The sequence below is a fragment of the Eutrema salsugineum genome, unplaced genomic scaffold (assembly GCF_000478725.1).
Source record: "Eutrema salsugineum unplaced genomic scaffold, Eutsalg1_0 scaffold_13, whole genome shotgun sequence".
In the NCBI taxonomy this organism is placed as follows: Eukaryota; Viridiplantae; Streptophyta; class Magnoliopsida; order Brassicales; family Brassicaceae; genus Eutrema; species Eutrema salsugineum.
This window is the reverse complement of record NW_006256885.1, coordinates 417,268-437,434: the sequence shown is the minus strand read 5'-3', so window position 1 is coordinate 437,434 and position 20,167 is coordinate 417,268. Positions and strand designations below refer to the sequence as shown.

The 20,167-nt window shown below is 37.3% G+C and overlaps 4 protein-coding genes and 3 pseudogenes across 7 annotated transcripts; 1 reads left to right on the top strand and 6 right to left on the bottom strand.

The window, feature by feature from the left end:
• Positions 1–812: 812 nt before the first annotated feature.
• Positions 813–5,127, top strand: LOC18025057 (PH, RCC1 and FYVE domains-containing protein 1). Its single transcript, XM_024159159.1, has 10 exons — positions 813–822; positions 884–939; positions 1,230–1,316; positions 1,414–1,503; positions 1,626–1,712; positions 1,809–1,907; positions 2,117–4,168; positions 4,248–4,394; positions 4,466–4,833; positions 4,908–5,127. Exons 1-10 carry the CDS (start codon positions 813–815, stop codon positions 5,125–5,127), a joined length of 3,216 nt encoding a protein of 1,071 aa, XP_024014927.1.
• A 1,120-nt stretch (positions 5,128–6,247) lies between these two features.
• On the bottom strand, positions 6,248–7,286 carry LOC18025056 (annotated as a pseudogene).
• A 1,197-nt stretch (positions 7,287–8,483) lies between these two features.
• On the bottom strand, positions 8,484–10,046 carry LOC18025055 (annotated as a pseudogene).
• On the bottom strand, positions 10,038–11,694 carry LOC18025054. Of its 3 annotated transcripts, XM_024159661.1 has the most exons (8): positions 11,474–11,694; positions 11,265–11,385; positions 11,139–11,182; positions 10,935–11,045; positions 10,739–10,831; positions 10,543–10,649; positions 10,290–10,441; positions 10,038–10,053 (listed from the first exon to the last, which is right to left on the bottom strand). In XM_024159661.1, exons 1-7 carry the CDS (start codon positions 11,563–11,565, stop codon positions 10,329–10,331), a joined length of 681 nt encoding a protein of 226 aa, XP_024015429.1. In that variant the 5' UTR covers positions 11,566–11,694; the 3' UTR covers positions 10,038–10,053; positions 10,290–10,328. The 3 variants fall into 3 exon arrangements, with proteins under 3 accessions (XP_024015429.1, XP_024015428.1, XP_006406053.1); XM_024159660.1 differs by lacking the exon at positions 10,038–10,053 and having other exon boundaries at positions 10,214–10,441; positions 10,739–10,849; XM_006405990.2 differs by lacking the exon at positions 10,038–10,053 and having other exon boundaries at positions 10,219–10,441.
• Positions 11,695–13,448: 1,754 nt separating this feature from the next.
• On the bottom strand, positions 13,449–16,251 carry LOC18025053 (annotated as a pseudogene).
• LOC112088985 lies at positions 16,073–17,601 on the bottom strand. Of its 2 annotated transcripts, none has more exons than XM_024159687.1 (7): positions 17,395–17,601; positions 17,195–17,315; positions 17,052–17,095; positions 16,850–16,960; positions 16,654–16,764; positions 16,456–16,562; positions 16,073–16,356 (listed from the first exon to the last, which is right to left on the bottom strand). In XM_024159687.1, the coding sequence occupies exons 1-7, from the start codon at positions 17,484–17,486 to the stop codon at positions 16,277–16,279; spliced, it is 666 nt and encodes a 221-aa protein (XP_024015455.1). In that variant the 5' UTR covers positions 17,487–17,601; the 3' UTR covers positions 16,073–16,276. The 2 variants fall into 2 exon arrangements, with proteins under 2 accessions (XP_024015455.1, XP_024015456.1); XM_024159688.1 differs by having other exon boundaries at positions 16,654–16,746.
• A 304-nt stretch (positions 17,602–17,905) lies between these two features.
• LOC112088982 (putative F-box protein At3g21130) lies at positions 17,906–19,284 on the bottom strand. Its single transcript, XM_024159655.1, has 2 exons — positions 18,253–19,284; positions 17,906–18,085 (listed from the first exon to the last, which is right to left on the bottom strand). The coding sequence occupies exons 1-2, from the start codon at positions 18,911–18,913 to the stop codon at positions 17,913–17,915; spliced, it is 834 nt and encodes a 277-aa protein (XP_024015423.1). The 5' UTR covers positions 18,914–19,284; the 3' UTR covers positions 17,906–17,912.
• Positions 19,285–20,167: the final 883 nt, after the last annotated feature.

Below are 20,167 nucleotides of genomic sequence, written 5' to 3'. Positions count from 1 at the left end.
AAACAACTTTTATGGCTATATCTCATAAAAATAAAAATAAAAATCAAATTACACATACTTCTAAGTACTGTATACGATCTAATTGGCGGAGCTAAGTGGAGCTATAGGGTAAATTACAAAAAATTAAAACTTGAGCTTAGTAATGCATGTTATTGTTAAAAGAATTGGTTTGAAAATTATTTGATCGACTCCTCTAATTCCATGTTCGATGCCTTCCTTGACTCTGGTTAAAAAGATTTTCTCGCTTAGTTCCTTCGCGTACAACACAAAAATTTATTTAAACCCAATTGTTAGTACGGTTTTCTAGTTCAATTTCAATATTTGTAACTTAAAGGTTATATTACAATTGTTAATTGTCGTAAAACATATTAGTGGATGTTGCAAATAAAAACTTACATTGAACAGAGTCTAATCTCTTACAATTAGATTAAACAACTATATGTTCCTCACGTCACGTAACATTAACAACCCTTGATTAAAATGTCTATTTTAAGATAAATCTTAATCATATTTTTTATAAAAAAAATATTAAAATACATAAAAAGGCAGAGAAACGTGGTAAGAGAGAAGGGAAGAGCGCCAAAGTCTGAGGCAAATTGTATGGTAGCTTCAAACATTCTTAAAATGGCGATCTTCCCCCAAAAAAAAATATTATCTTTCCACTAGACCATTCTCACATTTCTTCGTATCGTTATTTCAGACTCAAATACATTTTTGATGCGTGGATACGTTTTGATAGTCTAGAGAGCATTGGATGAGAGTTAAATTGAGGATCAGGCTGGAGAAATTAGGAATCGACGACAGATGCATCTATGAAGACAGGTGAATTACAACAATTGATACTTCTTGAGTTTATCCGACGTTCTTCTCTCGGGTTTCTCAGATGGAATGGCAGATCCTGCTAGCTGTTATGTCTATCACGAGCGTGACATCGACCAAGTTTGTTTCTTTCCTTTTTCTTTTCTTTCTTATTACCCTAAAAACGTTATACATTGAAGACATTGTTGAAACTATCATGCGATTATTATTTTGTTCACGGTCTTCAATAAAATGATAAATAAAATGCCAACAAAGAATTATGTGTAATTTGCAACTTTAGGTTTGATGAAGAAAAATTTCTTGATTAAATAAATAATGCTATTGAATTGGCCCCCTCATGAAGTATGTGATGGAGTTTGCAATGTTTTTGGCTTATTCACGCTCTCTTATAATTCACATTTTGATTATAGGCACTTATCATTTTGAAAAAGGGAACTCAATTAGTCAAGTACAGTCGAAAAGGGAAACCTAAATTCCGCGCATTCAGGCTCTCTCCGGTATATTCTTCTTCTAAACAAAAAAAAAGTGCAATGTTCACTGTGTTTTTATAGGTTATCCTAAGTTCCTAACCATATATATTAATGTTGATGATAGGATGAAAAAACGTTGATTTGGTTTTCGCATGGAGAAGAAAAAGGCTTGAAGTTATCTGAGGTTTCTCGAATCGTCCCTGGACAAAGAACTGTGAGTTTAACTTGATTATTGAAAAAAAAAAAACTTGATTATTGAATCTTTTACTTCAAAAAAAAAAAAAACAAAAACAAAATCAAAGTCTTTTGTGGTTTCTAACAAATTTTAATGAACAGGCTGTTTTTAAGAGATTTTTACGTCCAGAGAAGGATCACTTATCATTTTCACTTTTATATAATAACAGAGAAAGATCTCTTGATCTGGTTAGTAAAGATTACCACTTTAGCATTCTTGAACTTTTCATATAGAATTCAAATTCACATCTGTATTTCCCTTCTTTTTTTTTTTTTGTTTGACAGATTTGTAAAGATAAAGCTGAGACAGAGGTTTGGTTTGCTGGCCTTAAGTCTTTAATTGAAAAAGGTCGTAATAGACGCGCAAGAAGTGAGATCCCTGAGGTATGTTCTTGAGTTTTTCTATATTTCTTATAATTTAAGGCCGGTCCAACGTTTAAACCCTACTTCAAATGAAAAAGCTTGTAAAAAAAAGCCTTAAATGTGTTCTCTCAACTTTTGAGTAATATATGTGAAGTCCGAAGCCATGACTTCCTTTGCTTATGCTCTGAACTAAGTCTATATTTACAACTAATTCTTTTGTTTTTTTTCAGATACATGACAGTGACTGCTACTCCACTGGTCGTCAGTCAATAGACGTAGTCCCAAACAATATTCCACGAGGTAGAACTTCGATTGATTTAAGCTATCACAACAATACTCCAAGCAATTTTGGTGGCTCAGATGTTGGATATGACCGTGGAAACATGTTAAGACCAAGTACTGATGGTTTTCGGATCAGTGTCTCGAGCACACCAAGTTGTTCAAGTGGAGGATCTGGTCCAGATGATATCGAATCATTAGGTGATGTTTACGTTTGGGGTGAGGTCTGGAGCGAAGGGATATTACCAGATGGGACAGTTAGCAAAGAAACAGTGAAAACAGATGTGTTAACTCCAAGACCCTTGGAATCAAACGTTGTTCTTGATGTTCACCAGATTGTTTGTGGCGTAAGGCACGTTGCGCTTGTGACAAGACAAGGAGAAGTGTTTACATGGGGAGAAGAAGCTGGAGGTAGGCTTGGACATGGTATTCAAGTCGACATTAGTCGTCCAAAACTTGTTGAGTTTCTTGCTCTGACCAACATAGACTTTGTTGCTTGTGGAGAGTATCATACTTGTGTTGTTTCTACATCTGGAGACTTGTTTTCATGGGGAGATGGAATCCACAATGTTGGGCTTTTAGGACATGGTAGTGATATTAGCCATTGGATACCAAAAAGAGTCTCTGGTCCTTTAGAAGGTCTTCAGGTGCTTTCTGTTGCATGTGGCACGTGGCATTCAGCCTTAGCAACTGCAAATGGGAAGCTATTCACTTTTGGTGATGGTGCGTTTGGCGTTTTGGGACATGGAAACAGAGAGAGCGTTTCGTATCCTAAAGAAGTACAATCGTTAAATGGTTTGAAAACGGTGAAAGTTGCTTGTAGCGTTTGGCACACCGCAGCGATTGTCGAGGTTATGGGTCAAACAGGTTCGAGTATGTCATCTAGGAAGTTGTTTACTTGGGGTGATGGTGACAAAAACAGATTAGGACATGGAAACAAAGAGACCTACTTGCTTCCAACTTGTGTCTCTGCACTTATTGATTACAACTTCCATCAAATTGCTTGTGGACATACATTTACTGTCGCACTCACAACTTCAGGACATGTTTTCACAATGGGAGGGACGTCACATGGTCAACTAGGTAACTCAATCTCTGATGGTAAACTACCTTGCTTGGTGCAAGATCGATTAGTTGGAGAATTCGTGGAAGAAATCGCTTGCGGGGATCACCATGTCGCGGTTTTGACATCAAGAAGTGAAGTCTTCACATGGGGAAAAGGTGCTAATGGAAGATTAGGACATGGAGATACAGATGATAGAAGAACACCAACTTTGGTTGAAGCCTTGAGAGACCGTCATGTAAAAAGCTTATCTTGCGGCTCAAACTTCACATCCAGTATATGCATACATAAATGGGTCTCCGGAGCAGATCAGTCAATCTGCTCCGGATGTCGCCAAGCATTCGGTTTTACCCGAAAAAGACACAATTGTTATAACTGTGGTTTAGTTCATTGTCATGCTTGTAGTTCAAAGAAAGCTTTGAAGGCAGCATTAGCTCCAACTCCAGGGAAACCGCATCGCGTATGCGATGCATGTTACAGCAAACTTAAAGCTGCGGAGTCTGGTTATATCTCTAATGCAAACAGGAATAATATTGCAACTCCTGGACGGTCAATGGATGGATCGGTTAGAGTAGATAATACAACAAGGTCATCGAAAGTTCTCTTGTCAACAATTACAGACCCAGGCAAGTCGTCTAGGTCTGGATTTAAACCTGATTCTTCTAATGTACGTGCCTCACAAGTTCCATCTCTCCAACAACTTAAAGACATTGCATTCCCGAGTCCGATTCAAAATGCTTTTAAACCTGTTGGTCCTGCTGCTGTTCCACCGCGACAACTAGCTGGACTAGTACCATCGCCTACACCTGCAAGATCTTCCTCGCCTTATGCAAGAAGATCGAGCCCTCCACGCACTTCTGGATTTTCGAGAAGCGTTATTGATAGTTTGAAGAAGACTAATGAAGTTATGAACCAAGAAATGACAAAATTGCAGAGTCAGGTATCTTTATGTTGTGTCCTATGTTTTCAGTCACCATAGAGTATAATGAATCTAACTCATTTTTTTCCTTAACTTTTAGGTTAAGAATTTGAAACAGAAATGCAATAATCAAGGAACAGAGATCCAAAGGTTCCAAAAAGCAGCTAAAGAAGCTTCTGAATTAGCTGCAAAACAATCTTCCAAGCATAAAGCAGCAACAGAGACATTAAAATCTGTTGCAGAACAGGTTTGCTATGTTTTTTTTATTTGCTCAAAGAAACTTTTTTCCATCATATAATTTGTTTTTTCTATCTTTAGTTGAAAGGATTGAAGGATAAATTACCTCCTGAAGTATCAGAGAGTGAAGCTTTTGAATCCATTAACTGTCAAGCTGAAGCTTATCTAAATACAAACGAAGTATCAGAAACAACTTTACTCACAACTTTGAGACTTGATCAACAAGAAACATCTCCTTCTACAAACACACAAGATCAAAAGATTGATGAACAAGTACCCTCAAACTCAAGTATAGCCGAGACAACGAATTCATCGAGGCCGGTATCAACAGAATCTTCATCATCAAGAACAGGTGGCAAGGAAAGTAAAGAACAGTTTGAACCTGGTGTTTATGTGACTTTTGCGGTAGACATTAATGGCAACAAGATCTTCCGACGAGTTAGATTTAGGTAACTTCTTCTCTTTTCTCTATGGTTTTTGTAGAAATATGTTGTCAAACTCTTCTTTTTTTTCTGTTTTGTAGTAAAAAGAGATTTGATGAGCATCAAGCAGAAGATTGGTGGACTAAAAATAAAGATAGGTTGCTTAAGTGGTATAGTCCAAATTCATCATCATCATCAAATCCAACGGCTTCTGATTCACCTGTTGCTCCACAACCACTTTCCGAACCACCATCCGAACCACCGTCCGATCCTTCAGTACCTGAGCAAAGCAACGACAAGGAACCAGATTCTGAAGTCTAAGCATGTGAGTAAGCTATTATTTTTGTCATGTGTATCAGTTATAGAGACCAAATGGAGAATTTGAGGTGTTTATTGAAAAGAGATTTTGAAAAAAAAAAAAGTTACAATTGTAGTGCCTTATTAATTTATATGAAAAGTAATTGAAATAGGATTGTAATTGCTAGGTCCTTTGTACAACTTCATCTCTCTATTTGACGCTACTTTTTGGGATTCTAACACATAAACCGATAATATAAGAGCTTGTGTGGTGCAAACCAAAATTTAAAGAGAGAACGTTTAGATTCGTAAGATTTTATTCATTCAATATCCTTAAAGATGAAAAGTAAAACCTTTATCACTTTGTAAGTTGATTATCGAAGACAAATCTTTACTAATACTTGTTTATCCTGAAAGATGCATATATGTACAAATAGAATAAATCAATACATGACTCCGATACTCTCATGGAAACATTAAAGGTCAATTATTTATCACTTTCAAGTAAAGTATCGATACATCATTCTCTGCCAAACAAAAACCTAGGAGAGAAATTTTTTATAAAAATATTCTTCTTCTTTTTAATAGTAATTGCGTTTTAGCAAGAAGAAAAAATTGAAAATGTGGGTTATAATTGGCACTTGGCAAATAGTTTATTCTCTCCAGTATATAATTGGTATATCCCAGTTTTAGATTTTGATATGTAAACGTGAATGTATGGGTTATATAACCACTTGATTCTTCTGCTCACTGTATAGTTTTGGTTTCGTGGGTCACACGTAAGGTTCTCAATCTATTCGTTGATTGTAATTTTGTAAACTATGAATCACTCTAGCAATAACCCATACGCAAGGAAGATGTTATTGTTGGCATAATAGGTCTCCTCTCTAACTCCTTATAAGAAATAGTTATCACCAAATGTAAACACCGATATGAAGTCTAAATACATATATCATAACCATAAATCTGAGGCTCGTAGCACTGTAGTGAAAGATAATCCTCGGAAAAACTAAACAACATGGAACTAAGTTCCTAAATAAAACAAGGAAAAGAGACAATTGCAAACACATATTCTGCGCTTTCATTTTTACTTAATCCTTAAGAAGTGTACCTTGTTGGATTTGAGCAAAACTTGGGACATAATTCAGAAGAAATTGGCAATATGATTCTCGATAATCCCCACCACGAAGAACTTCATGTCGTATGTGTTTATTCCCTAAAGAAATGTGTAAGATTTTGCAGCTGGGGGCCCAAAGACCATTGCAAAATATTACAGCATTGTTCTGCTCGTCGACCAAGAAACTCAACCCAATAGAAAACGAAATTGACCTATCTTCCACGGTTAGTAACTTGATCCATGACGAGACTGGCCCCATACTGGTTGCCACCCATACATGTAAACCTGACGAATTTCCGCCGACTAATAGACAAAGTTGCTCTTCTCTAATCAGTGATAAAGCCGCAAACCTATGAGGAATAGGCAAACTTTGAAACTTCTCTGTTGTAAAATCAAAACTTAGTAAGAATTTATCAGGCCCCCCTTGAGCAATCCAATACGTATTTCCCTTCAGAGATATACCACGATCCAAATTTTGTAATTTCCAATCGGTAGTCACAACAACCCTCCTCCAGAATCGGAGGCAAAGTCATAATCTCGTACGTCTTGATTCGTAATCATGACGAACCACCCTCAAGATTTTGTATTGCTTGCATGAACATTTGTTGTCGTAACCAAGAGCATAGAAGTCGGATTCCTCGTAGCTGACTCTAGGTTTAATCCATTTGGTTTCACCTGAGCATGGATTCCAGACCACGAGTCTATAGTCTCTTGTGGTGCATAGCAATAAGCCCTCGCAGTGAAATACGTTACGTATCTCGACTTCGTGTGAAGAACTGAGAAGCGGATCTTTGAGGTAGAATTGAGCTGCAACCTTAACAGATGAAGCAACGTTGTTGTGAATTCCTTCGAGATTGATCCTTACTAGACAAACCCTAGAATCAATCAACATGATACTCAGAGACTCCTCCTTTGGTGCATTGGCTGAGTGTTTCCTAGAAAATCCCTCAGAATTGTATAAAGCGTTCCAACGTTTCGATGTTGATCGCAAACGTCCTAGAGATTTAGCCGGAACCCTAGAGAGTATCTCCTCCATCAAATCCCATGGAAGGTCTATCTTCTCCATAGCGACTCTTATAAAATAAGATTGCCAATCAAAATCAAAATCTATCAATATAATAAACTCAGAAAACGAGATCGAGAGAGGGAGAGCTATGGAGAGAGAGAACAAACCAGCCCAAGCAAGCAGCGAGAAAGACCTAATCCCGAATTATACAGTAGTTAGGTTTTATTATTTTAAAAAGTAAAAAATGAGCCAAAAAAAAAGACAATTTCCTATTAGTGCAAATATATGTACTTGCAAAAATTATTAAAACTAGAAGAAATTGGGAAAAAATGACAAATATGTTAAAATAGGACGTGTAAAATAGGACTTGTAATAAAAAAATTTTAGCTAAAGTATAATTAAGGAAAACCCTACTATTTCAAAGAGTGCAAGTACTTCAGAAGACAAATGACAAAAAAATGTTACACAGAATCACGCATGCGAATTAGATGAAAAAGTCATCTTCCTCATAGGAGTTCGATCCTACACATGCTAGGAGTAGTGACATTGGAGGGGTTGATGGTTATTGGTTATTTTGCTAGTTTGAATTAGTTTATAAACTTATAAAGTAATTTGACAAACCAACTTTTTTAAAAAAATAACGAAAAATAACATGATTAACAAAAAAAAAAAAGATAACAAGTTGTATACCTGAACAAGAAATGATTTAATAGTCTTTAATTTCATCAGGACTTCCAACAATGTTTACAATTAAACAAAAAAAAAAAATCCAACAAAAAAACAAAAACATATGAAAGTAGAAGGTTGCTTCAATATTCTTCACACCCTCATCCTCCTGAATCTGCAAATGAACCATATGCAAGGAAGATGTTTTTGTTCGCAAAATTGTTTTAGGTCTCTCTCTCCAAGACTCCAACTCTCTATAGAATATAATCTCAAATAAGAAGTATATATAGTGATAAGTTTGGACGAAAATGTAATATCACTAAATGTAATCACTGATATATGAATATAAATAGAGATATCATAAATTAAATGAAACCCATACGGAGGTAGTGAAAGTTTTAATCTACGGAAAAAAAAAAAAAAACCAAACAGCATGGAACGACATTCTTTGTGACTGGATGATAAAGTTGTTCTTTGATTAACATTATTTTCTGATGTTTATATACAGGAGCATGCAATGCAAGTCAAATAATTGATCTTTTTCCAGCGGTTTCAGCTGAAATCGTTGTTCAGGAAGCTAGATTGGAGGACTCACTGCAGCTCCTTCTTCCCGGGATATTCGTTCCCGCTTGATGTTGTCCTGAGAGTAGATAGGTTAATGGCGATGGTAATGGGGTTTTCTGTTCCATCAGAATGCCAGAGGACTTGTTTAATCGCTGTGATTGGTAGCTCAGTAGATGAAACCATCTGCATTGGTAGTGAAGATTTCAAGATTGGAGCTTTTGGTGCAAAGATCAGTCTAAACAATCTTGACTGTTGCTCGTATACTCCTAATCACCATCGCAATTAGACGGTTACTTTTTCATTTAAAACGTGGTCTAAAACTTAAAACCACTAGTTTTCCCATCACAAGTTGCTACAAAATGTGTCCTTACATTTCCTTAATTAAATTGTTTTTATTAGGAGTATATATAAGTAAACAAAATTTTGAAAGTTCCTAAATAAAACAAGGAAAAGAGACAATCACAAATCACATCCCTTTCCCTTTCCCTTTGCGTCCCACAAGAAGTGTACCTTGTTAGATTTGAGCCAATTTTCAGAAGAAATTGGTAATATGATCTGCTTCGAAAACCTCCAAGATGAGGAACCTCATGTTGTATGTGTTTATCTTCTGCCAGAATGTGTAATATTTTATTGCCGGCGTTCCTGTACTGATGGCAACACACTAGAGCATTGTTCTGCACGTCGACTAAGAAACTGAAAGCATGATCAAGCGACGTTGATTCATCTTCCACAGTTAGGAACTTGATCCATGACATAGATGGCCCCGTAGTAAATGCGACCCATACATTAAAATTTGCGTCCTCATCACAACGACCTAATAGACAAAGTTGATCTTCTCTAATCAGTGATAAAACCACACTATCATCACGAACTGGACGAGGAAGACACCGACTTTCAAATTCCTCTGTTGAAAAATCAAAACTTAGTACAAACTCAGCAGCATCTGGCGTCCAAGCAACCCAATAACTATTCCCCTTCACAGATATGCCACGGACTGATCGTGGTAAAAACCAATTAGTAGCCACACCAAGAACTCTCCACGAATTAGAGGTGAATTCATAAATCTCGTGGTTCTTGAATGGTATAACCTGACGATCCATCCTCAATATTTTGTATTTCTTGCACGAAAGAATTGTTGTCGTAACCGAGAGCATAGTAGTTGGATTCCTTGTAGCTGACTCTAGGTTTAATCCACTTGGTTTCACCTGAACATGGATTCCAAACCACGAGTCTATAGTCTCTGGTGGTGCACAGCAATAAACCCTCGCAGTGAAAGACTTCACCTATATCCACTTGTGAAGGACTATAACGCGGATCTTTAAGGTCGAATTGAGCTGCAACCTTAACAGATGGAGCAACGTTATTGTGAATTCCGTTGAGATTGATCCTTACTAGACAAACCCTAAAATCAATCAACATGATACTCAGAAACTCCTTTGGTGCAGTAGCTGAGTGTTTCTTAGCAAATCTCCCAGATTTCACTAGAGCATTCCATCGTTTCGATGTTGATTGCAACCGTGCTAGAGATTTAGCCGGAACCCTAGAGAGAATCTCTTCTATCAAATCCCAAGGAAGGTCTATCCTCTCCATAGCGACTCTGAATAAATAACTTTGCCAATCAAAATCAAAACCTACGAATATATAAACTCAGAAAACGAGAGCGAGAGAAAGAGAGAGAGCAACCAAGGCCAAGCAACCAGCGAGAAAATACCTAATTTCCCAATTATATAATTAGGTTTTATATATTTTCAAACCGAGCCAAGAAAGATATTGCAAAAGTTGCTAAAATATGATAAACAGGGGAACAAAAAAAAGGTAAAAATAGAACCATACTGTGTCAAAAATAGAATGGAAGTACACTTCTCAGTTAAACTATCCATCAACAATCTCTTCCAAGATAAGATATTGCAGCGCGATCGAATACTTGGCGCTTTTCTCGGACGATGAACCATTACTTCTCAAGAGAAACGATCCATCACCATCACCTTCATCACATTACATAGACTTTTTACAAACTAAGCGTTGCAAAAAGGTTGTAATCTTGTTTCTTATATGAATAGAGGGGAAAAAAAAACAAAAAAAAAACCTTTAATTGTAAAGATTGTCGGGATCCATCTTTTGTAGATGAACAACGACCTCGGAGAGTCTCCAGGATTGCTCTCGGATAAGACAAGCTCGCAAGCGGCTTTCTTGCTGAAACAGACACCGTTTTCAAAGCACACATAAAGTTTCAACAAAAACAATTAAATTCTCCATTTTACAGGGAAAAGAGTGAAACTCACTTGGCATCGAGTATTGCATTGTGGCATAGAGCAAGAGTCCGGACCATCGCCATGTCTCGTGCGCGAGAATTCATCAGAGTCCCCTTGGAGTTCCTAATCCAAGAACTCAAACTAAGTCAGGTAAACTTGTAAAGCATGTTTTCATTATAATGGATTTTGACAAATCTTGAAACTAGACCGAGAGGAGGAACCTTACAATTGAGTAAAGTAATCATCGAAATCATCGATTACAACTGCGGATGGAAGATCAATGTGAAGATGAAACGCAGCAAAGTACTTCCTGATTCCTTCATCACCATCCACATACCTTCAATTAAGCCAATGTTTTATATTGAATCATTCTCGCTACTTAATCAAAAGCTAAGTGTAGTTAGGTTTCCAAATCTGGTAAGTTTCTTACTTCATCTGAATTCGATTGAAGACATCAGAGGATGGGTCGATTCCCTGAGAAAAAATTTTGAGTTTTCGATTTCATCAAAAACCCCAAAACAAAATGTCAAAATCCAATAGAAAGCTCAAAGGGTACCTGAGAGAGATACGGAGGATTCGATTCGATTCTTTTCCGGTGACAGATGAAGACGACGCGATTGCTTTCGGAAGCAGTCGCCACATTGAGAGCAAACTGGAAAAGCAGAGAGGTTTTGCCTCTGTAGTAGTAGATAGAACAATAAGCGAGAGACAGAGAAAGAGAGGATACAAATTAGGGACAAAAACAAAGCGTCGGAATAAATGTACGAGGAAATCGGGCCGGAGAGGAGAGTGAGATTTTCCCGCCGGCGATTTCCGCCGCCGGAGCTTGATTTCGACGGGAAGAATCTCTCCGTCATTTGGTTGGTTAGCTGCTACTCAAATTCTGCTCATTTCTACTGAAAAATCAGAAAGCATAACCAAAAAAACCCTAGCGCATTTCAATGGCGATTCTCAATCTCATTGATCGCAACTCTGATCAGAATGATTCCGTTACCGGGACATCCGTAAAACTTCGGGTCGGTTTAGAAAAATGACTTCGGGTCGGTTTAGAAAAATGACTTCGGGTCGGTTTAGAAAAATGACTTCGGGTCGGTTTAGAAAAATGACCTCGGGTCGGTTTAATCTTTGGTTCTGATAAATTTTGATATTAAAAATTCCGGTTTGGTTAAGGGTAATATTATTGGTGTGTAATTGCCGTATGTGTGCGAAACCAACCGAAATTCCGGTTCTTTACAATAAAACGTAAAATACCAACCACGATTTCTATTTTCTTTACAATAAAACGTAAAATACCAATCAAACTCGTTCGAGAGTTACAAGAGACTAAGACTTGGATAGATTGGTGTGAGCATGTCACCTCTCAGATGTTTTCCTCTTGCGTCCTCTAGGAAGTGCACATTGTTGGAACGGAGCCAAACTTGGAACATAACTCTGAAGATCTAAGCACCTGCCTCCAGAATATTCTCCATGATGATCCACTCATATGTATTTATCTTCTCCGACAATTGCTAAGGCTTTCTCGGGGACAGCGTATTCATTGCAACACACTACAACCTTGTTCTGCTCGTCAGCCAAGAAACTCACCCTATAAAATTTTAAAAGAACTATCTCTCACTGTTAGGAACTTGCTCCATGATATGTCTGATCCTGTGCTAGTTCTCATCCATACCTGAAATTCTCTAGGTTCTGTGCCGTCTAAAGAGCAAGAAGTTAACAGAAAAAGTCTCTCTTCTATAACCACTGATGAAGCCGCAGTCGAATAAGGAATTCGATCATGAAGAGGCAGACTTTGAAATCTCTCTGTTGAAAAATCAAAACTAAGAAAGGAGTAATGATGATAAGTTTGATGAGAGTTTAAGTTTGATGAGAGTTATAAGTTTGGAAGAAGTGTTATTTACTCTCATGCCAATAAGCTTTAGGTTACATAGGTTTATATAGCAAAATATTCCCTAATCTAGATTGATACGAATTTATAAATGTCTAAATAATAATTATACAATATATTCAATATTAATAAACTTTCTTGATTCTTCTCTAATCAGATCTTCAATATTTCCATCATCGTTTGATTTCGTCGATCTCCGGCTGGTTATCTCTCAATACCCTCCCTCAAGCTCATACGTGGTAATACGTGTGAGATTGGACAAATCTTCAAATCTTCAAAATATCGGCTTTATACCTAGCCGTTAGGTCATCAACTACGTATATACCCGGTCATAGGGTCAAATCGGCTGCAACACTTGGCCGTCGGGTAATCGACATTTATATCCTCTTGTAAGGTTCTTCAATGGCTTGTAAACCCAGCCATACGGTAAATTAGTTGGAAAATGCACATCTTCATATTTCCACCAAAAAATAACCATCTTCATCATTGAAGATCGTGTGAACAAACCAACTTACGTATTATAATAGTTTGACTCACAATTAAATAAAAAACCGGTGAAATCAATTCACCTCCACCAGTTAAAAAAAGCCAAGCACAATCGTGTGCTTCATAATTCTTGCGCTCCAAGAAACTAGCAATATGCTAGCCAATACGCAAGTAACGTGACCAATCACTGACCACATCAACAAAACAAGCCACCAATAGGCTCCATCTTCGATCAACTTTCACAAGTCACCAAGGTGATGTCTTCCGTATCGTTGACAACACACCAGGACTCTCCGTCTTTCATTGGATCTGCTCATCATCAGATTGAACCTGAGCGATAATGGCTCCCAAGGTCTTCATTGCGGCAAATTAATATGCCGATGCCACAATCATCGTCTTCTCAGCCACTTCATGTGACTTCATCACGTTTGGACGAGAATCTTCAAAATCTTCGATGTACGCCATCTTCATCGTCGTCGTCACCGTTTGAGAAGTCATCGTAATCACCATCAACTCTTTTTCTTTATCACGAGATTTCTTATACGGAAGCTTCAACTCCGATCCTAATGGATTAAAGGCTCTAATACCATGATAACTTTGATGAGAGTTTAAGTTTAGAAGAAGTGTTATTTACTCTCATGCCAATAAGTTTTAGGTTACATAGGTTTATATAGCAAAATATTTCTTAATCTAGATTGATATGAATCTATATATGTCTAAATAATAATTATACAGTATATTCAACATTAATAAACTTTTTTGATTCTTCTCTAATCAGATCTTCATTATTTCCATCGTCGTTTGATTTTGTTGATCTCCGGCTGGTTATCTCTCAATAAATGACCTTCAGTGATAAGGAAGCCAATAAGTATGGAAGGCTTATCTACTCCATATCGAATAGCTTTCCCAACCAAAATCAAAAAATCTACAAAGCGAGAAAGACCTAATCCCCAATTATGTCTCAGATTCTCTATTCAAATCAACCGAGAAGGACTTTAATGCAAATACCAAGTTCTTAAGAAATAAAGATACCCGTCGTCAGATTTCGGCCGGAGAGGATGCTAAGGTTCTCCGGAGTTCGCCTTAGGAAAACAGAGGGAGATTAAAGCTGAGGTGTTTAATTGAAAAGAGACTTTGAGATTTAACGATCTTGTTTGGTACAAAATTATATTATATCTTGTGTGGTGCAAACCAAAATTTAACGAGAGAACGTTTAGATTCCTAAGATTTTATTCATTTCAATATCCTTAAAGATGCAAAAGTAAACCTTTATCACTATGTAAGTGAATTATCGAAGACAAATCTTTACTAATATTTATTTGAGTTGCCCCCTGCATGGTCAGGGCATAAAGTACGTAAGATGCATCTATATGTTGCCGTGGGTCAAACGTAAGGTTCTCAATCTATTCGTTGATTGTAATTTTATAAACTATGTTCATCTAGAATCACTCTTTTCTTTTTTAGCTAAACTATCTAGAATCACTCTAGCAATATCCCATACGCAAGGAAGATGTTGTTGTTCGTAAAATAGGTCTCTCTCTAAACTCCTTATAGAAATGTTATCACTAAAAAGATATATCATAAATTATACCCATAAATCTGAGGCTCGTAGCACTCGGGATATAGACTGTAGTGAAAGTTAATCCTCGGAAAAACCAAACAACATGGAACTAAGTTTACTAAATAAAACAAGGAAAAGAGACAATTGCAAATCACATGCTCTGCGCTTTCCTTTTACTCAATCCTTAAGAAGTGTACCTTGTTGGATTTGAGCCAAACTTGGGACATAATTCAGAAGAAATTGGCAATATGATCCTCGAATATTCCCACCACGACGAACCTCATCTCGTATGTGTTTATTCTCTAAAACAATGTGTAAGATTTTGCAGCCCAAACACCATTGCAAAATATTACAGCATTGTTTTGCTCGTCGACCAAGAAACTCAACCCAATAGAAAACAACGTTGGTCTATCCTCCACAGTTAGGAACTTGATCCGTGACATGACTGGCCCCGTACTGGTTGCCACCCATACATGTAAATCTGATGACTTTGTGTCCACATTATGATAGTGATCAGCACCTAACAGGCAAAGTTGCTCTTCTCTAATCAGTGATAAAGCCGCAACCCTATAAAGAAATGGATGAGGAAGAGACAGACTTTGAAACTTTTCTGTTGAAAAATCAAAACTTAGTAAGAATTTATCAGGCCACCCTTGAGCAATCCAATACGTATTTTCTTCAGAGATATGCCACGACTTAAATATGGTAATTCCCAATCGGTAGTCACAACCACCCTCCTCTTCCTCCAAGAATCTGAGGCAACGTCATAAATCTCGAACTCATTGTTGACTGATATATCTTGACGATCCACCCTCAAAAATTTGTATTTCTTGCACGAAGAATTGTTGTTGTAACCAAGAGCATAATAGTCGGATTCCTTGTAGCTGACTCTAGGTTTAATCCACTTGGTTTCCCCTGAACATGGATTCCAAACCACGAGTCTATAGTTATAGTTTCCGGTAGTGGTGCATAGCAATAAATCGTCGCAGTGAAAGACTCCACTTATATCCACTTGTGATTTGGAACGGCGATTTTCAAGGTCGAATTGAGCTGCTACCTTATAAGATGGAGCCACGTTATTGTGAATTCCATTAAGACTGATCCTTACTGGACAAACCCTAAAATCAATCAACATGATACTCAGAGACTCCTTTGGTGCAGTAGCTGAATGTTTCTTAGCAAACCTCCCAGATTTCAATAGAGCGCTCCATCTTTTCGATGTTGATTGCAACCGTGCTAGAGATTTAGCCGGAACCCTAGAGAGAATCTATTCTATCAAAAGGAAGGTCTATCCTCATAGCGACTCAGAATATATAACTTCGCCAATCAAAATCAAAACCTACGAATATATAAACTCAGAAAACGAGAGCGAGAGAAAGAGAGAGAGCAAACCAGGCCAAGCAACCAGCAAGAAAAGACCTAATTCCCAATGTATATAATTAGGTTTTATATTTTTTTAAACTGAGCCAAGAAATATTTTGCACAAATAAGTACCTCAATACGATACTGAGCAAAAAACTACAATAAACAGGGGAACAAAAAAAAATTAGGGTAAAAATAGAACCATACTGTGTCAAAAATGGAAGTACTCTTCTCAGTTAAACTCTCCATCAACAATCTCCTCCAAGATAAGATATTAGAGTGCGATCGAATACTTGGCGCTTTTCTCAAATGATGAACCATTACTTCTCAAGAGAAACGATCCATCACCATCACCTTCATCACATTACATAGATATTTTTACAAACTAAGCGTTACAAAAAAAGGTTGTAATGTTGTTTCTTATGAATAGAGAAAAAAAAGAAGAAGAAAAACCTTTAATTGTAGAGATTGTCGGGATCCATCGTTTGTAGATGAACAACGACCTCGGAGAGTCTCCAGGATTGGTCTCGGATAAGACAACCTCGCAAGCTGCTTTCTTGCTGAAACAGACACCGTTTACAAAGTACACATAAAGTTTCAACAAAAACAAACAATAAATTCACCATTTTTACTGGCAAAGAGATAACTCACTTGGCATCGAGTATAGCATTGTGGCATAGAGCAAGAGTCCGGACCATCGCCATGTCTCTAGCCCGGGAATTCATCAGAGTCCCCTTGGAGTTCCTAATCCAAGAACTCAAACTAAGACAGGTAAACTTGTAAAGCATGTTTTCATTATAATGGATTTTGACAAATCTTGAAACTAGACCGAGAGGAGGAACCTTACAATTGAGTAAAGTAATCATCGAAATCATCGATTACAACTGCGGATGGAAGATCAATGTGAAGATGAAACGCAGCAAAGTACTTCCTGATTCCTTCATCACCATCCACATACCTTCAATTAAGCCAATGTTTAACTAAATCATTCTTTCTACTTAATCCAAAGCTAAGAGTAATTAGTTTTCCAAATTTGGTAAGTTTCTCACTTCCTCTGAATTCGATTGAATACATCGGAGGAAGGGTCAATTCCCTGAGAAATTTTTTTGAGTCTAGATATCATCAGAACCCGCAATAACAAAATCCAATAGAAAGCTCAAAGAACTTTAAACAATGGATGCGAAAAGTGTACCTGAGAGAGAAACGGAGGATTTGATTCGATTCTTTTCCGGTGACAGATGAAAACGACACGATTGTTTTCAGAAGCAGACGCCACACTGAGAGCAAACTGGAAAAGGAGAGAGGTTTTTCCTCTGTAGTAGAGACAACAATAAGTGAGAAAAAGAGAAGGAGAGGATACAAATTAAGGAAAAGCTTCCAGAAGAAATGTACGAGGAAATCGGGCCGGAGAGGAGAGTGAGGTTATCCCGTCGGAGATTCTCGCCGCCGGAGCTTGGTTTCGTCGAGAAGAATCTCTCCGCCATTTGGTTGGATAGCTCCTACTCAGATCTGCCCATTTCAATGGCAATTCTCAATCGCATCGATCGACACTCTGATCAGAACGGTTTCGTTAACGAGAAGATGATGATCTGACATCCGCAAACTTCGGGTCGGTTTAGAGAAAATGTTGCCGAAACTCGGTTCTGTAAAATTTTGGTATGGTTCCGGTTCTGTTGAGGGTAATAGTATTGGTTTAATTGCCGTGTGTGCGCGAAACAAACCGAAATCCCGGTTCGGTTAAGGGTAATATTATTGGATTCGAGAATGTTTCACCTCGTAAAAAAGAGAAAATCGAGTGGAAAACCGAAGGAACGATGAAACTGAGAGAGTACGATATCGAACCAACAACAACGATTTCTCTAATTTTCTTTACAATAAAACGTAAAATACCAATCAAACTGGTTCGAGAGTTACAAGAAACGACAGATTGGTATGAACATGTCACCTCTCAGATATAAAAAAAAAAAAAAAAAAAATGGCCACCTCTCAGATGTTTTCCTTTTGCGTCCTCCAAGAAGTGCACATTGTTGGAATTGAGCCAAACTTGGAACATAACTCTGAAGATCTAAGCAATATGCCCTGCCTGCAGAATGTCCACCATGAAGATCCATTCATATGTATTTATCTTCTCCGACAATTTCCAAGGCTTTCTCGAGGAAAGCGTCCTCATTGCAACACACTACAACTTTGTTCTGCTCGTCGGCCAGGAAACTCACCCTAGAAAATCAAAACTAAGTAAGAAACATTTACCTTCAATGGCATCATAAACAGCAGCCCAATAAGTATTCCCCTTCGCAGTCCTGCCACTTCGTCGTATCAACCAATCAGTGGCCACACCAAGAACTCTCCACGAATCAGAGGTAAAGTCGTACATTTCATACTCATTGCGGATTGTAGGGATAATGGATTGAACATCCACCCTCAATATTTTGTATTTCTTGCAGGAAGAATTGCTTTCATAACCGAGAGCATAGAAATCGGTTCTCTTGTAGCTGTCTCTAGGCTGGATCCACTTGGTTTCTCCAGAACATGGATTCCAAATCACGAGTCTATTTTCCTTGGTGGCGCACAGCAATAACCCGTCGCAGTGACACACTTTACGTATATCGACTTGATGTGAAGAACTAGAAAGCGGATCTTTAAGGTATAATTGAGCTCCAACCTTAACAGATGGAGCAACGTTGTCCTGAATCCCATCGAGATTGATCCTCATCAAGTGAACCCTAGAGTGAATCAACATTATAATCACAGACTCCTTTGGTGCATTAGCAGAGTGCTTCTTAGCAAACTTGTTAGATACCAATAGATCGTTCCACTGTTTTGATGCTGATCTGAATCGGGTCACAGACTTAGAAGGAACCCTGGAGAGTATCTCCTCTACCAAATCCCATGGAAGGCTTATCTTCTCCATATCGAATAACTTTCCCAACCAAAATCGAAAATCTACAAATCGAGAAAGACCTAATCCCCAATCTATTCAAAAATGCCTAGAAGGACCCTAATGCAAGTACCAAGTTCTTAAGAACAAAGTCGGAAGGAAGATACCCGTCGCCAGATTTCGACCGGAGAGGAGGCTAAGCTTTTCCCGCCATCGATTCCCGCCACTGGAGTTCGCCGTCGTCGGTTGTTTGAGCAATTCCTACTCAAATAGCCACATTGAAACAGAAATCAGAGGAAGATTGAAGCAGTATAACCAACGAAACCCTAGCGCATTTTCATGTCGATTCTCATCCATCGCCTACTCTCTCTGATCAGAATGGTTCTTTGATTCTCTCTCTTCTGGTTGTTTCTCAGTGAAGACGAGAGAGAGAGAGAGTAGAGAGAAAAGAAGTCGAACCATTTATAATCAGGTTGGACTCGATCCATTGGGCCTTATAGTTTCCACGATTTTAGCCAATTTAGTAATGTTACCATAGTGATTTTTTGTTTTCCCCCTGTTCAAGTGATTTCATAGATAGATAATATAAGAAAATGAATTATTAATCATGATTAAAATGCTTTGAAGTTTTATCACAAGCATAAATAATCATATTATTGTTATCATGAATTATTCCGTTTGTCCATCTCCTTTGTTAGTTGACGTTGCATTAAAAACCAAAAAAATGGATACGCAGGAGCTAAATGATTCAATATGAAAAATCTGGATATGAATAAGCTAAATGTTTCATAATGAAAAATATAAGGCTTAAACTGACAAATCCCGTATAGAAAAATTAAATATTTTTATTAAAAACAAAAGTATTTAATATCTTTCATTTTCAATTTCATCCACTCTACTTATTAAAATTGTCTCCAATTCTGATTCAAGTGAAGAAAACAAAATAATTCTGAAACGTAAATATTTTGGGAATTTTTTATATCTACTAAGCAAATCTCATACCCAAATAAAGAAAAAAACTTAAAAATACGAAAACACACTCATATTAGTAAATGTGTATTATCTCGCATTTCATCATGTTTTAGAAATATTTTCAAATGAAAAACAGACCTCATGTAATGTTTTATGCAATCTAAACTGACATTTGACATAAAAAAAGATATTATTCAATCATGGTTTTAATAAAATTTAAATCTGACCATAATTCACTGTTATTCAACTAATGATTCTAAAAGATGTTTTAAAATCTAGTGTTATTGAATTTTTTTATTGTAAATGTGTTTAAGA